The following is a 16,400-nucleotide window of genomic DNA, read 5'->3' as shown; positions in this document are numbered from 1 at the left end:
GTACTTGCAGTGGATGAACAGCTCCCCAATCTGCTCGGCCACCGCGATGTTGTTCACCACCACCGTCAGCTTGGCGTTGTCCACGGGGCACTTCTCTGCCAGGGAGGGAAAAACAGCACAGTCACTGAGGGCTGGGACAGGGCACTGGCATCTGCCAGAGCCCCTGCGTGGAAACTGTGCTTTGTGCCTTCCCTGGTGGGGTCAGCCAAGTCCCAAGTGAGTGGCTGTGGAAAGAGCCAGGAATATTCACCCGAGGCCTGCCAGCCTTCATCTTTGGTTTGTCTTGGGGTGTGGGAAAGTTACAGTTTATTTAATCCATAATGATTGAGGGAGCTGCCAGTGAAAGAAGCCCACGCTGATTCAGACTGCCTTGTGCTGGCTGAAGGGTGAGTGTTCACAGGCAGTGAGCACAAATCACCAGATGCCCCAGCCACAACCTGCTCCTCACCCAGGCCTGGGCTCAGCTCCTGCTGCCAGCAACCACTGAAACCCAGGGCTCCTTAGGTTGGAAAACACCTCCAAGATCATTGAGTCCAAGCCTTGGACTGATCACCACCTCATCAACTGAGCTCTGCCACATCCAGCTGTTTGTGGAACACTCCAGGCATGGGGATTGCAATTGCAAAGCCTTTTGCCACAGATCTGTGGGTTGGGGTTGATATAGCAGAGCACAATGAGGGGATTAACATGCAAAGCAGAGGGACCTCTTGCATGTGGAACACAAAAATCTTAAGGCAGAAAGAGCTGCTGCTTTGCAGGACTCCCCAGGGAGCCTCCTCAGGGCTCGCTGTTCTGGTAATGCCAATGGCTTGGCTCTGTGCTGAACAACAGCTTGCCAAGAGGGCTCGTGCCAAAAAAAGTCTTTTTTTTTGCAGCCAGAGTCCAACCCAAGTGAGAGCTGGTCAGCCCAGGCCAGCAGCCAGGGGCTTGGGCTCTCCCAGGGCTCTGGAAGAGCTGGGTGAGCTAAAGCAGCTCAGTGGGGCTCAGTCAGGGGCCAGAGGCCTGGCACTGAGGGGATGGGGAGAAGGGGTTGATGCCAAACGTGGTCCCTGCTTCTTTATCCAGGCAGCCACAGAAAGCTTTCAGTTTGAAATGAGTGGGTCAGCTCTGGGCGAGACATGTATTATCCTGGGATTATCCACTGCGTTTTCCAGGATCTGAGAACATCCTGTGCCCAGCCCTGTCTGCAGTGCCCATGCTCCAGAGTGCACCATCAGCCCCCAGCCCCAGCCCCTCACTGCTGCAGTAGCACACCTGACTGACAGCTTGTTTTAAGCCCTTTGGACATTTTTCTGCAGGTTTCTCTTTAGATGAAAGCAAATCAACCAGGAAATAACAGTGTTCTGGCTGCATCACACAAGAACAGCCCTGTACTCACCAGATGTTAAGGCACATCTCCTGCAAAACGTGTGCTGTGGAGACACAGAGGAACAGCAGCGTCAGCGCAAAACCAGAGCGGGCAAATGATCCCCTGTGGCTACCGCTGGGAAAGGTGGGACACTCCACAGCCTGGGGCTCAGCAGCCTCGGCAGCTGCTCTGCCTGCTCTAGCTCAGCACCACAGGGCAAACCCCAGCTGCTTGTCAGGGTGAAGCACAGGTCCTGAACACACGGTTTGGAGCTTTGACCTTCTCCCTGTTCAGGATCAGGCCATGATCACGGTGCAAGCCAAAGCCAGGGGCATGTTCTGCCACACTCTGATACCCATGGGATCACAGAATCCTGGAATGGTTTGGGTTGGAAGGGAACTTAGAGATCTTCAAGTTCCAATCCCCTGCCATGGGCAGGGACACCTCCCACCAGAGCAGGGCTCAGAGCTCCATCCAGCCTGCTCTTGAACACATCCAAGTCTTTCCTACCATAGGGTTTCTCTATGGGTTTCACCCTCCACTGTAGCCCATTGTCATCCCTCTCACTCCCCTGAGAAGCCCTCAGGGGAAGGGGAAGCCTGGACTGTCCCCTCTGCCTCTCCCTGTCCTTGCCCAGTCAGCCCACCACATCCATCCCTCTGGAGCCCTCTGAAGGCAGCAGAAGCAGCCCTGTCCTGCTGCCAGGCAGATGGAACAGCTGGTTTGTAAGCCCATTAAATGCTCTGTAAATTTGAGCACTTTAAATAGCTCCCCTCTCCGTTCTGACAGTTTAACTTGACAAAGCAGCAAGCACAGTCTAACACACTAATGAACATAAAGGCTGCAGCATCTCACTGGTCCTGATCCTGCCCTGTGCATCCCCTGGAGCCTCCTCAGCCATGCTCCCAGGCCAGGGAGCCAGCTCTTGGCAGGGCTGTGAGTCCCCCTCTGGAGCTGTTATCTGCTGCCCTGCTCCCATGGCCTTTTCCTGCCCAGAACAGCTGCACTGAGCTCCCTCCAGAGCTGCCAGAGCAGGACTGCAGATGAAGCCAGGCTGCTTCCTGCAGTGGGCTTTTTTCCACATTAACCACTAAATCTCAGTGTCTCTGTGCAGAGCTGCTTACTGGAATGGTGCAGCCAAACTGCAGCAGCTTCCAGCACTTTTGGGGAATGGCACCCTCACTGCAATAAACAATCCTGAGCTCTGCTGCTGTTGCTACAGCCCCATCCTGGTGATCAGATCACGTCAGAAGCATTAGAGCCATCTCAAAGCCATCTTTCTTCACAAGGAGCACAGGAATAATATACAGCTTCTATTAAATCCCAGTAAAATGGAATCCAGAAGAATATTCATAACACCCCATGCCTCTCATTTGAGGACCTCAAATCCCTTTGCAAGCATTAACTAAATGAAGCTTCAAGCCATTTTTGTTTTATAAGCAACACTTCCTTCACAACTGAAGCACAGCCATTCCTGGGGTGCCCAGGAGCTCCTGCAGAGCCCTTCAGGAGGAGTTTTTGACCTCATGGAAGCCACAGCAAGGAGACTGAACATGGCTTTTCCTAGGAAAAGCCATCCCACTTTAAGCAAGCCCTAGTTTTGCTTGACAGTCCCCAGGGAGAGACAGAGGGGACATTCCAGGCTTGAGTGTGGCTCACCCAGGGTGTTTGGGAGAGCCATGCCTTACCCCACAGGTCGTGATGACGGGATCCTTAAAGACACTGCAGCACAGCTGGCAGCACAGCTTCACGGACGGCTGCTCTGCGAACACCAGGGGCTCCTGCAGGGCACACACAGGGACACACACAGCGGGGATTAGTCCAAACCAAGAGCCTGCAGCTCTGCAGAAGGAATAACACAACCCCTCAGTGCTGAGCCTTGGGGAGCCTGGGGCACACTGAGGGTTTTTCATGGTCTCAACATAAAATTCTGTCTGGATCTGCTGAGTTCCAGCAGGGGAAGAATGAACTTGGGAATGGCTGGAGACCCTCACTCAGCTCCTCACAAACTGGGGGCCCCCAGCATCTGGCAGGATCAGCACCTGACAGCAAACTGCACAGAACAACCTCTTTGCCAGTGATTCAGTCTGCTGAGCTCCACTGGCTGGGACTTTCTCCTTGGTTGGCCTAAGCACAGAGTTGTCAAAACTGTACTAAGCCTGAGCTTGAGAGCAATTTTAAAGCAGCCTGCACTTTGAAGCATTCTGAAGGAAGGGCTCCTTCACTCCTCAGGAAGCAGAAACAGCATTGTTTCTGCTGCAATGGGCCCATCTCTCCAGTTTTGTTTACCAACTAGGACAGGCAGCACAGGGCTCCAAGCACGTTCTCCCAGAGCACCACGGCTCTCCATGCTCACATTTCAGAGCATTTCCAATCAATCTCTGCAGTTCCCTCTGTCTTTTCATCCTGTGCTGCTCTCAGAAATGCAAACATAGCCCCCTGGGTTCCCAAATATGAAACAAACTCTTATCCCAGATCAGTGGCAGAACGCCACCTGACCTCTTATTCATCCAGTTTGGGGTTGGTTACTGGGTCACAAGCTAAGCTCAGTTTAAAAGCATCCTCCCCCAGCATGGAGACAATTCCTTGCACCCTCCTGGGGCTTACAATCAAGTCTGTGGGGTTCCACACAGCCCTGAATGGGGATGGGGCTCCAAATCCATGGGGAATTGTATTTTTTTGCTGCCTGAGGCCAGACCACCAGCCTGAGCCTTGCAACCCACTTTGCTCTGCTACAGGGCCAGGGAATCAAGCAGGACTCTGCACAGACTTACAGTTTTTCTGGGAAGCAGAAAAGCCTCACCATTGTCCTCATTTTCCAGGCAGGGAAATGGTACACGAGGAAGCAAAGCCAGTGGTGGAAACAAAGTGAAAAGCAGGAACCTGAGCCAGGCACCGCACAAAATCTGCCCGAGAGCTCTGCGTACTCACAACAGCCCACTAAGTCACTCTTTTGACACTGAGCTTCCTAATCCTGCTCCTTCAGGCAATCCCAAATACCTACTGGCTCCTCCTCTTCCTCATGGAGTGAGAACGTGGAGCGCAAGGACATGTTGGACTCGGAGTGCAAGGAGCGGACGGAGATGGCGGAGTCGGAGCGGCGCGGGGTGCTGATGGGAGGCTGCGGACACAGAGCAGCTCTGGTCAGTGCAAATCATTCCCAAACTCCAGCCACAGCCCTCAGGTTCAGTTCTCCCCCTCCACAACACTTCACTGAGTGGCCCTGCTGCTGTGTGCCCTTCCCTGCACCGTGCCCAGAGACAGGAATCACTGGGGTTTAACTCCCTAAGCCAGGCTGACACCGACACTCCAAGCACATCACCTTCTCCAAGGTGCATTCCCTGCACACTTACCGTGCACACCCGCAAAGCAACAGCCTGGAAGAATTAATCCTTCATGGAAAGCTCCGTAAATCTCCCCCAGAGACCGCTCCAGCTCCTGCAATGTCTCTAATCTCTGCAGCAGCACTTGTTGTTGCACTCACTATCTAACTTCTGCCAAACTTCTTTGCGTAAGTACGGAGACTTCCTTCTATTGAATTCTCTGTGAGCCCGGCTCGGCCGCTTCCTGCTCGGGAGGGGAGAGCAGAGTGCACACCGAGCACCAATCCAGAGAGATCCTCTGCCACAGCAGCCCTGGGATTGGCTTGGAGGGAGTGCTGCTGCTGGAATATTAACCACAGCACGTCTCCCAGGGCGGAATGTCAACCACCAGCACGTAGCCAAGGTGCCATTCGGTGTCAAAGCACCACTGGAGGCTGCAGACCATGGGGAGACTGCATCTGAGGAGCCAGTGCAGCTGGGAGCGCAGCCACTGAGGGGTTACTCTGGGACAGATGCTGCTGCTGGACTGCAAAAGGTGCAGAGAGGAGGAATAAAGGTCTTCAATGAGCAGAATGCATGCTTGGACAAGGAAATGGAAGAATGAAGCCAGAAGCTTCAGACACTTCGGACGAGGCATGGTGGATGAGCCTCTGCACGTGTCACACTCTCCAAGGCCTGGCTGTAGCCCCTGTCAGTCCCTAGCCCTGAGGAGTGGTGGCTGGAAGGAGCTCTGGAGATCCCTGGCTGCCCACTGGAAAAGGGACTCTCTCCCTGGCCCAGGCCAGGCCTGGCACTGCCCAGGGAACAGGGAAAGCTGCACGGACCAGGCTCTGCTGAGCTCCTGTCCTGCACCTTGTGGGAAAAACGCTTTTCCTTGTGTTCCATGTGAGCCTCGGGAGCTGCATTCTGTGCGCCTGCCCTGGGTGAAACGGGTGACCTCAGAGCCAGGGCCAGACAAAGGCAATGCAGGAGGGCAGTGGGGCCAGCAGGAAATTCAGCAATGAAAGCTGCAAGATGAGGTTCAGAGGCTGCTGCCCTCCCCAGAGACAAAGCTGCAGTCTCAGTGCAGCCTGGCTGGCCTGCAGGAGAGCAGCAGACCAGGATCCTGCTGCTTCCTCACACTGCTCTGCTGCCTCATTTTTATGATCCTGGGCTCTGAGGAACTCAGAAATGCTGCATCTGCTTAGAAGCCAGAGCATAAATGTCTTTGCCTTAAAGACAGCATATTTATTGACTAAGTACATAAACCTTAAGGAGGAATGGTTCTAATGAGGCAAATCCATTTTATGTGTATCCATTCATTTTATTATTTTCCTCCACTAGTAGCAGGAATTATTAAAATAACCAGAATGACTGTGCACAGTTCCCACTCTGGAGGTGACAGGGGGTGAGGGCAGCAAAGGCAGGCCCTGCAGAGAGGCAGGTTTGTCACCAGCAGCATCCAGAGAGGATCACCAACAGAGAAGGGGACTGCAGCATTCCAGGAGTGTGAGACACAGAAGGTTTGTGTAGGACTCTGGGCTCAGCTCCCTGTGTCCTGGTTTGGATAATGCTGGTGGTTTACTGCACAGCAGAGAAGGGGATGGGCTGAGAAGGATCCCTCACCCCGCTGGGCTGTGGGGACAACACAGAATGGCAGAGGGTGTGCTGGCAGCTCCAGACCCTCTGGGTATCTGCAGCCTTGGTTTTGCCAAGCAAACAAGGATACAACTCAAGAGACCTCATTTCTGCACTAAACACCAGGCACACCTTCAAAGAGCCCAAGGATGAAGCACACTGCTCTGCTTCTGTTTCACTAACAGCAATGCTGCCCTGCACACAGGGCACACTGCTCTGCTTCTGTTTCACTAACAGCAATGCTGCCCTGCACACAGGGCACACTGCTCTGCTTCTGTTTCACTAACAGCAGCTTTAAAGGGAAACAAAAAGGGGCGGTGGAGGTCACAGGAGGGCTCTGACTCCTCTCCAGCTGTCTCTCTGATGGCTGAGAAGCCCTTGGCAGCTTCTGGAGGAGGGAAAACTCAGTGATGAGGAAGGGAAATCCCAGATTATTCCTTGACAAAGCAAATGAAGCTTCCTAAGAGGGTTAGTGAGTCTGCCTGGAGCAGCAGGCAGAGCAGGACCGAGGCGGTTCTGGTTTGTCAGCACCTCACGCTGCTTCCTGAACCACTCATTAATCCTCTCACTGTTTTTGCTGAAGAATATTTAACACTCCAGGGAAAGTGGGCTGAGACTGTCCAAGAGGATTGAAGCTGGCTCCTGGCAGAGATCTCCCCCATTTTTGGCTGCACACCCCAGTTCGTGCCAGCGGGGTTTCCAAAGGAGTCAGGGAGTTTCTTTATCAGACCCGGCTAAATGAAATATTCACAGCCTCCCCTCCGCTGGAAAAATCCTCCCCTCTGCCCTGTGAGAACTGCCCAGCTTGTGAAAAGGGCACTGTGAGGCCAGCCCTCAGGCCAGAGGGTCTGTGCTGACAGCCAGGGGTGGCCTGAGCCCTGGCCCAGCTCGTGGGGTCAGCGGTGGGCTGGAGAGCTGCACTTGCCAAGGACACCAGGCACATTTTCAAAGGACTTGTTAGAAAAAAGACCAACAACAAACAAAACCCCCACGGGCTCACATAAAACACAGCAAGATCTCTGAGCAACAGAAGGAACTTTATAGGATGCTGACAATAAAATTCTTTGCAATCTGGTGTCAAATTTATTTTAAGAAGTGCTGCAGCTCCACACTGTTGCTGACCCCAGTCTCTAACTCCAGCAGCAATGATCCATTTGTGCCTGGCTTGGAAATTGGGTCTTGTAATCTACCTCTACAAATACTTCATTTGAAGTTTGTTACTAACATGTTTAGATCTGAACAGAGCTGTGGTTGTGGGATGTGGCTGGAGCACCATTGACAAGACAAGGTCCAGCCTCGGACCATCCTTTCATCAAGGTTTGCTTTGCTGTTGCTGGTCTTGATTTAATTGATTTAGCTAATTTAATTTCTCTCCAAGCAGCTAACCCTGAAGACTGTTGAATCACTAAATTCCCCAAAAAGAACTTACTTCTAAGTGAGTGACAAAACTGGATACAAAATTGGGAACTGCTTTACCTCCAAGATACTGGGAGACACAGGAATGGGAAGCCCAGCACAGCCCTTAGTGTCCAACATCCCAATTTGCAGGTTTCAAACCCGCTCCCTGTGGTCAGAGGCCCCATCTGGAGGTGGGAATAGGAATGGATTCTCTGGCCATAACTGCAGAGCCAGCTGGGATCCATCCAACACAACACAGAACACAGAGAGTGCCTGGCCCCAGTCACAGCCCAGACATCCTGGCAGGGGCTGCTTCTCCCAGGAGCCAGGAACTGCCTCTCAAGGAGGCTCTGGGATTTGTAGTTCCCAGGCTTTGGACCCACATAACAATCTCAAGCAGTGTGAAAAGCAGCAGCAGCTCCAGCCTGTAGCACCCGGTGAGAATGAGCTGCTTCCCCAGGGCAGCAGCAATGCTGAGGCTGGTCCTGCCTCTGGGGCACACATCACACAGAGAATGATGAGGGAGGCAGAGGAGTCCAGAGGAGCCCCAGACACCTCTCATTTCACTTCTGATCTGCTAAGGCAGTCAGGAGGGTCCTGCCAACACCTACCATGCCATCATCCTCGTCCCGTGGCGAGTAGGTGAGGGTGCTGGAGGAGGACGGGGTCCGACGGTGCTGCTTGAAAGTGTTGGTCCCGTCAGCTTTACAGGGAATTAAAAAAGAAAAACAAGCATTTAGGCTCCTCAGAAACATTGCCAAGCTGTGGGACAGCCTCTGTAGCTGTAAGTGTTCCTTAGAAAAGGAAAAGACTGGGGATTCTGCAATGCATGACTGAACATATCAGCACAGGCAGAACAACCTTGATCTCTGAGAGCTTGCCCAGAAAAGAGCACAGGTAATATCCTTAAAAATACTATTAAAAGGAAACTTTATACTCCCATGTATCTCAGTCACCAGTAAAAATTGCCTGGATCCAGGGAGGTCTGGATATCCCTGAGGCACAGGGGAGCCATGCTAAATTAAATAGGAAATATTTGTATAGAGATCATGTAACTGATTCTGATACGTATAAAAGTCTGAATGTAAATATTTGGGACCATCCAGAGTCCAGTACAAATGTAATCCAAACATTTTTCTCAGGCAGATGTTCATATCCTTATCAAAATCAGTGTCAAATCTTTTCGTTTCTATTAAAGGAAGGATATTTGTATCCCAAAATGAAACCAGGCCTCTTCCTGCATTCCCCCACATGCCAGGCCTCAGGCTCCCCTCACCTGCTGAGCTTAGAGGAACAAGGCACAGGAATTGTAAATGACCAGGGACACTTGCATCCCCTCCTGTCTGAGCTAAAAGTGGCCACAGGGTTTTACCAAAGCTCCTCAGTGACTCACAGTCAGGCACAGAGGGAAGATGGACATTTTCAGCATTGGTGATGATTGTCACAGGGTTCAATAAGATTTGGTGCTGAGCTCAGCATCAAACCCTGTTGTATACTCTGCTTTCAGCAAAGGCTTCCTCAGTCTGCTTGAGGAGAGAAAATTCCTGTGCCTGCTCATTTCCATCCTGTCAGGACACACAACACCAAACCCAGCCCCTCAACACCTGGTTAATGACCAGAGAGATTCTCCCAACAGCTTTAGGATCTGTAAAAGGACAACAACCACACACAGTACATGAAATACTCACCCTTAGTGATGGTGGTCACAGCAGAGAAGGCTGGTCCAAAAGTTGTTTCCATTCTTGTCTGAAATATTGAAAAAACCAATGTCAGGGCATTTAAAGCCTTGAGGCTTTGCCTGAGCTGGTGAAATGCTGCATACACATCCCCAGCTTTCCTCTGTGAATAGTGAGATTTTAAGTGGCAGGCAAATAGCCTGTTTCAAAAGAAGGATGAGAGCACAGGAAGCAGGGCTGTGCTGTTGTGCCAGCAGCAGTGGCCTCACCCCGTTAGTGTTCTCAGCAGTAGTGATGGTTGTTGTGCCACTGGAGAAACGATTGTAGCAGCGAGCGCTCTTGTTTGAGCTCATAATCTAGGCCAGCATCTGTTAGTCATGGGAAGCTTGCTCTGTGGGAGAAAAGGACACAAAGGGAGTTAGGGTCCTTGTGGATATTTCCCTGGGCTCAGAGAACACTCTCCTGCAGCACAAAGCCCAAGCGTTTACCCAAACTCACACAGACCTGGATTTTCAGAAGCAAGAGGCAAGGACCAAGTCAGATTCCTTCAAATCGTCCCTGAGTGAGAGTTCAGCATTTTTAAAATATATGATTATCTTTTAATAAGAGCCTCACTCCTCTCCCTCCACCGGTTCATTAGGCTCAAGTTTGCCAAGTCAAGAATTCCACAACAGTAATCTGCAGAAACACAAGGAATGTGCTTTCTTTAACCTCTGCTGAAACCTGACACTGCTCCAGGGCACAATTATGCTGCTGTCCCAGCAAATCTGACAAGATGCTCTCAGTCTCCTTCAGAGCCAGGAGAGCCTCGGGAAGGAGCTGCAGCTCCTCTGCCATCACACAGAGGTGCTCCTGGCTCAGGCTGGAGTTTCCCTCAGAGAGGACAAAGCTCAGCCTGGCACTGGGGAGGTGAAGTGTCTCAGGTGTTTCTAGCAATTGGTTTTCTCTTACCTGGGAGTGACAGCTCCTAAATCTCCAAGCTCTTTATAAAACCACTGGGGTTTCTTCACTTTACAGAAAGGGAAACTGAGGCTCACAGAGAGCCAGGATCCCAGCACAGCTGTGAGCTGGGATTTGTGCAGGGATTCCCACCTCCCTGAGAGCCCTGGCACACAGGGCTGGGCACATCCTGCACGCACATTTTGAACACTGCAAGGGTGACTCTGGGGCTGTTCTCGGCCAAGGCTCTGCTCAGGGCCTGACACAGCAATTCCAGGGCTCCTGCAGCTCTGGGTCCAGCAGCTGGCAGGCAGCCAGGACAGCAGCACCCTGAGCAGGGGATTGCTGCTCGGGTCTAAACTCCCAGAAACAACTATGGTCAGAAATTATAAAAAATCCAAAATTCCAAAGAAAAACCAAACAAACAGAAACCCTGAAACCAAACCCAAAACCATCTGAAAAGCAAGGATCTGGATAATGTTTTCCACACACGTGACAGCACTGTCCTGGCTGCTTGCAAATGCCAGATCCCTGAGGAGATGCTGAGCAGAGTCTGGAGCTGTCTCAAAAGCAGCAGGAATGAGCAGAGCTGTGCTGTGGCAGCAGGGAGACCTGCAGAGTTTAAAGCTGGGCTCCAGCAAGCCACAGGTCTGGCTCTGGCCACTGGATCCTTTGATTCCTGTCTGTGCTCCCGAGGGCACAGAGAGCAGAGGGAGGGAGGGAGGTGGCAGAGGCAGACGAAGGGTTTGGCCATTGGCCCCAGGAGATCTCAGCCCCACTGACCCAGCCCCTCTCCCTCTGGCAGCCCTGGATGAGCCACTGGAACCCTCCCGGCAAAAACTCCCCCCTTCTGCACAAGGCTGGAGATTCCCCTCTCTAACCACAAAGGCTGAAGATGAGAGGTCTCCAGCTGGGGTCTCCAGATGATGCAGTGCTCATAAATTAAGCAAAGCAAGTACTTCCATGAGCGATGGCACGAACTGCTGCATCTCCTGGGATTTCCCGTCTCAAGGCTGCATTATCTCATGTCCAGTAACATGCACATCCCTAAAATGTAGGTTCCCCACATCCAGCAGTACGCCTGGGCTCACCACTCTCCTCTGGAAAAGGGATTCAGCACTCTGCTCCTCCCATAATTGGCTGGAAATAGAGAAATATTCAAATTTCCAGGGATAGAAATCCATGCAACACCTACTCACACCTCCTTCATCCTGCCCTGCTCAAAGGCAGGAGCAGGGATTTGCTCCCACCTCATCAGCCACGTCAGTGAAGGTTAAGGAAACCTGGCATATCAAATATTCCTCGTGGGGTTTAGGGCAAAGAGTCATTCCCAGATGGAAAGAGAGGAAAGCCACCGTGATGGAGGATCAGGGCTGTCTGGAGACTCAGGCACAACTCCATTCCCTCTCATTTTCAGGGTATGCATCACCTTCAGATGAACAGATGGAGACTCAAGCAATGGGAAACACTCAGAGACAGGGAAAACAAAAATGGAGATAAACTGACAGTGTGAGGAGTTCTGTGATATCATCAAAGGTTGGATCAGATGTGCCACAAACAGTGACTGCAGCCACCTGAGCCACTGCAACGGTCCTTCAATCCCTGCCTGGAACCTCCGATAAACCCAAAGTGGGGAAGGGAATGTGGAATTGAGGGATTTCCCTTGGCCTGTGCCTGCAGCTTGGCTGAGCAAGGTACCTGCAGCAGCAGCAGCAGCAGCAGCAGGGAGCCTGCTGGTGTCTGCTCCAAGCAGAGACCAGAGGAATGTGAGCAATGGAAAAAATCTCCAGCAGAATATCAGCCAGGCTGCACAACCCCAGCAAGATCTGATTCCCAAACCTCTGCACCCACCACATACAGGAGCATTTCAGCACAGCAGATGCCTCTCCACAGCATTGTCTGACAAGCTCCTCACACCCTCCTTTCCATCTGAGAACCTTTTCCAACTGATATCAAACGATTTAAAAGGAGGCAGAAAAAAGCTGATGGTGTCAACATTAATACCAATTTCCTACAGCACTTGCAAAAGTCTCTGCCAGATTTCTGCACCTTTGCTTGGCATCTGAACCCTGCCAGCTTCACTGTGCTCCCAGGCCTGAGTGTCCCTCTTGGGTGGCTGCTGCTGGGAACCCAGCCTGTGAGCCACATTCTCCTTGCCTGGATTTAATTTTTTAACATGCAACATCAGTGGTTTTTACAGTAAACAAAGAGGGGGGGAAATCTCCCCCGGAAATGGGAAGCTGTGGGGACCCAATATTCAGTAAATCCCACAGCTGATCATAACCAGATGTGAAGGGGGGCAGGGATGGGTTTCAGCATTTGCACATCGCAGGGATCAACTCGTGGCTTTTGAGACTCAATGAGAAGAAAAGCCTTAAAATCCTACTTTAGTAATTCAGGCAAGAAAAACCCAAGCAGCAGCAGCTGCAGAGGGAAGCAGTGCTCCCTCTCCCACTGCTGAGGGGAGATCCAACAGGATCAGCCTGTGACTGCACCTCAGAGCTGGCAGGAGAATCAGCACCAGTGGCCTGGCTAATTCCCTCACTCTGAGGTTATTCACCCCCAAGGAAACTGCTGGGCTGGCAAATTGTGCCAGAGCAGGAGTGCCTGGCAGTGGGAGAGGCAGGCACAGTTATCCTGCCCTGGCTGAACTTCCTTATCTCACTTCTTGGGTAGTTATAGTGTAAGACCTGTTCCTCTTACATCACTGCACTCACAACAGAAGGGTTACACATCCCTGAGAGTGTTGGCACATCCCAGGGAAATACTCCCACAAAAGCAATGCAGGTGCCAAGGGCACAGGGTGACTGTGGGGTAATTAACTACTCTGGGCTAATTAACCACTCTGTGACCAGCAACACCTCAGGTGCAGCTCCTGACGAGGGCTGTCAGCATCTGGTCTGACCTGTACAGCACAGGGTGTGGGAATGCAGAGCTACAGCAGGTCCTGAGATGGACACCTCTCTGGGGACACCTCTCCATCCATGGACGCCTCTCTGGGGACACCTCTCCATCCATGGACGCCTCTCCATCCATGGACACCTCTCCATCCATGGACGCCTCTCCATCCACGGACGCCTCTCCCTGGACACCAGAGCAGAGGCAGGCAGTGCAGCCCCCTGGTCACTCCTCAGCCCAGGAACCCCAGGCCAGGGCTCCCAGCAGCACAGCTGAGCCAGCCTGGCCCAGCCCCAGGTGAGGATGGGCAATAAAAGCCAGCAGTGAAACCACCACGGCTGCAGGTGACACAGCTCTGCCCAGCAGTCAGTACCAGTTGGTGGAGAAGAGCTTATGAAAAACCCCACAAAACTAAGGAGACAAAGAGGTTGTAGATGAGCTAAAATCTAAACCACCTGACCCAGCAGGACATTTCTTACACTCTTTAGATGTCAGTCAGTGCAGGAAGGACATAAAACATGAACAGAAGCTCAGCCTTACTGATAGGACGTGGCACCTCCACCTGATGAATCTGTGGAAGTCTTTTTACTGTTTGTGAGTTTTTCTTATAAGTCACACCAGCTTTTCTGAGTGTCTTACAGTGAGACCATAACTATACTGAGCTGTCATCAATAAAAATAAAAGGGATATTTTTAATTGCTGCTGCTTTTACCAGAGCTTGCACTGACTGCAGGGCTGAGAGAGAACATTCAACAGCTGTTTGAACACTGCCATGCCTTTGAACAAATGCAGCTCAGAAAGGAAAAGCATTTCATATGGTGCTTTTCCTAAAGGATAATGAAGCCTTGGGACAGAAGAATATTTGCAATACTCCATGGTAAAACCTGAAGCTGTAGCTTTTAAATGTTACCATAGCTGGATCTAAAGTGATTGCTCTGGTGAAATGAAGCACCTCAATTTTCCCAGAAAAATAAAATTAAATTAGAAGTTAGAACAGAGGCCAATATTCAGTGCTGTTCCATGACACAAAAGCTACATTTGAAGTTTTATTTCCATTTCAGGTAACCTGGGAGGATCCACCTACAAGACCATTTTTGTTACGCAGCCCAGCTCTGACCCTGCAACCGAAATTGTCCTGTGTGGGCTCAGCAGCCCCTCAGGCACTGCTGGGCAGGAACAGGCACATCCACAGCTCTGCCACACAAGGACCTTAATCAAAAGGTGCTTTCAAAGTTGGCCCTGCCACTGCACAGCTGCGTGCTGTGCCTCTCACAGCTTGTGCTCTTCCACATCCTCCCTCAAAGAACAGACCCCTTCCGAGAACATCACATTGCTAAATTATGGATTTGGTGAAGGAAAAAGAATAAAACCCCAGCCTAGCCCTGAAACCAACAACGTCCTCCCCCTCCATGGCAAAAATCCCAGTGCTGCTGCAGTTCCTCAGGAGGGCATGGCCAGCTCTGTGCAAGGCAGATCCTGATGGAAGATACCACACCTGAGAGCTGAGAGCAGCCACCCTCACCACTCACACCACAGCTGGTGCTCCTCAGACCTGTCTGACAGAGAACAAGAGGCTGCCAGGACCCCACAGGGTCCTGTGGGCTGGCTCAGCTCTGCTCTTGGTGTCCCTGCTGCAAATCTGACAGAGAGAGGGGCTTGCAGCTCAACTGAAAACCCCTGAACACGTGGCAGGGCAGCAGCACAGACTGGGGGATGGAGAAACTTGGCCTCTGTTCCTCCAAGGAGGCCAGAGCAATGTTTGTCTCACCTGGACTCTGCTCTCCTGGAGTTCTGCTAGACCCAAAGCACTCAAAGCTCCTCTCTCCTTTATTCCCCAATTCCTGTGCCATGGCTGAGGCCTTTCCCAGCTGCTTTTCCTTCTGGCTGGCTGCACTGCATCCTCTGGAAAGCTCTAACTACCCCACCACACGATGGGATTCTTCCAGATTAAAGTCACAGCAAACCTGAGCCCATAGCCATGACTCAAACAGCACAAAGTAGCACTTCCACCCCCTGCTCCCCCCAGCATCCTCCAAAGCTTTGACACCTCGTGACACACACTCTTCCCTGCCCTCTGGATGCAACTAGAACACTTCAAAGATCCAGCTGAAATGCATCATCTCCTTCAGAAAAAAAAACATCCAGCAAATTCCAGTCACCTGCTCTTCTTTTGTACAGCTCCCTTGGGCTTTGCCACTGAGAACAAGCAGGAGGCACCTGTAGACACCAACACTCATCAATCAAATCAGTGATCCTGGGAGAAACAGCCCCAAATCCTTGATTCCAAAAGAAACCAGGGGATGTGGACACTTCCACCATGGCAAATCTACTGACAGCTTTGAGACAGAAGCACCACTCAGTGTCCCACAACCCCAAACACCACGGACTAAACTCTGCCCCAGGGTGACTCAGAATTCCAGGGCACACGGAATCCTCCAACTTGGCTTCTGTGCTCACAGCTCTGCCCAAGGAATATCGAGGATTTCCCACTTCTGGAACACCACACCAACCTCAGGACACACTTGCTGGGCTGCTGCAACCAAACACTCCACGCCCTTGCAAAGGTCACTCTGAAGGACCATAAAACCAGCCCAACACAGCTGCAGCTGCTGGATGGGCACAGGTACCCCTGCCAAACTGCTGCAGGGCTCCAGGTACATCCTGGACGGATGGAAACAGCTCCTCCATCACTCCCAAACTGCTGCAGGGCTCCAGGTACATCCTGGAGGGATGGAAACAGCTCCTCCCTCACTGCTGCAGGGGAGCAGCTTCCTGGGAATGCTGCCTGACAGCCAGCACCCGGAGCAAACACTCCTCCTTGGAGCAAACACTCCTCCTTGGAGCACACTCACCCCTGGCCATCCTGGAGCAGCGGAGCCCAGCAAGATGCCACCAGCAGGCCCAGTTCCTGAGCTGGGGACAGGCTTCTCCTCGGCCAAAGAGATGCCACCAGCACGCCCAGCTCTGAGCTGGGGACAGGCTTCTCCTCGGCCCAAGCGCCTCTTCCGCTGCAGCGCTGTGTGGATCGCTCCCCGGTGATGTAAACACAAAGGCATGCGGAGCAGTGGGCGATATGTAAATCCAGCTGGAAAATCCCACAGCTCAGCCAATCTCCAGCTGCCTCCCAGCTTTGCCCCGGCTGCTCCGGGTTCAGTTTAGTGCAGGAAAAACAACCCTCTCTGAGCACACAGGGATTTATTC

At 52.0% G+C, this 16,400-nt stretch overlaps 1 protein-coding gene across 1 annotated transcript in view; it reads right to left on the bottom strand.

Annotated features, from left to right (window-relative positions):
* TRAF7 (TNF receptor associated factor 7) overlaps positions 1 to 16,177 on the bottom strand; it is a 25,340-nt gene extending 9,163 nt beyond the window's left edge. The window contains exons 1-8 of the mRNA XM_005426013.3: positions 16,052 to 16,177; positions 9,632 to 9,753; positions 9,375 to 9,432; positions 8,298 to 8,389; positions 4,353 to 4,469; positions 3,037 to 3,129; positions 1,379 to 1,412; positions 5 to 95 (exon numbers count right to left, since the gene is read on the bottom strand). Of these exons, the coding sequence (XP_005426070.1) occupies positions 5 to 95; positions 1,379 to 1,412; positions 3,037 to 3,129; positions 4,353 to 4,469; positions 8,298 to 8,389; positions 9,375 to 9,432; positions 9,632 to 9,715 (569 nt within the window). The 5' untranslated portion in view covers positions 9,716 to 9,753; positions 16,052 to 16,177. The remainder of the gene's footprint in view (positions 1 to 4; positions 96 to 1,378; positions 1,413 to 3,036; positions 3,130 to 4,352; positions 4,470 to 8,297; positions 8,390 to 9,374; positions 9,433 to 9,631; positions 9,754 to 16,051) is intronic.
* Positions 16,178 to 16,400: the final 223 nt, after the last annotated feature.

Source organism: Geospiza fortis, unplaced genomic scaffold (genome assembly GCF_000277835.1).
Source record: "Geospiza fortis unplaced genomic scaffold, GeoFor_1.0 scaffold213, whole genome shotgun sequence".
Classification (NCBI taxonomy): domain Eukaryota; kingdom Metazoa; phylum Chordata; class Aves; order Passeriformes; family Thraupidae; genus Geospiza; species Geospiza fortis.
The sequence above is the reverse complement of the archived record's forward strand: the minus strand, read 5'-3'. Positions and strand labels throughout refer to the sequence as shown.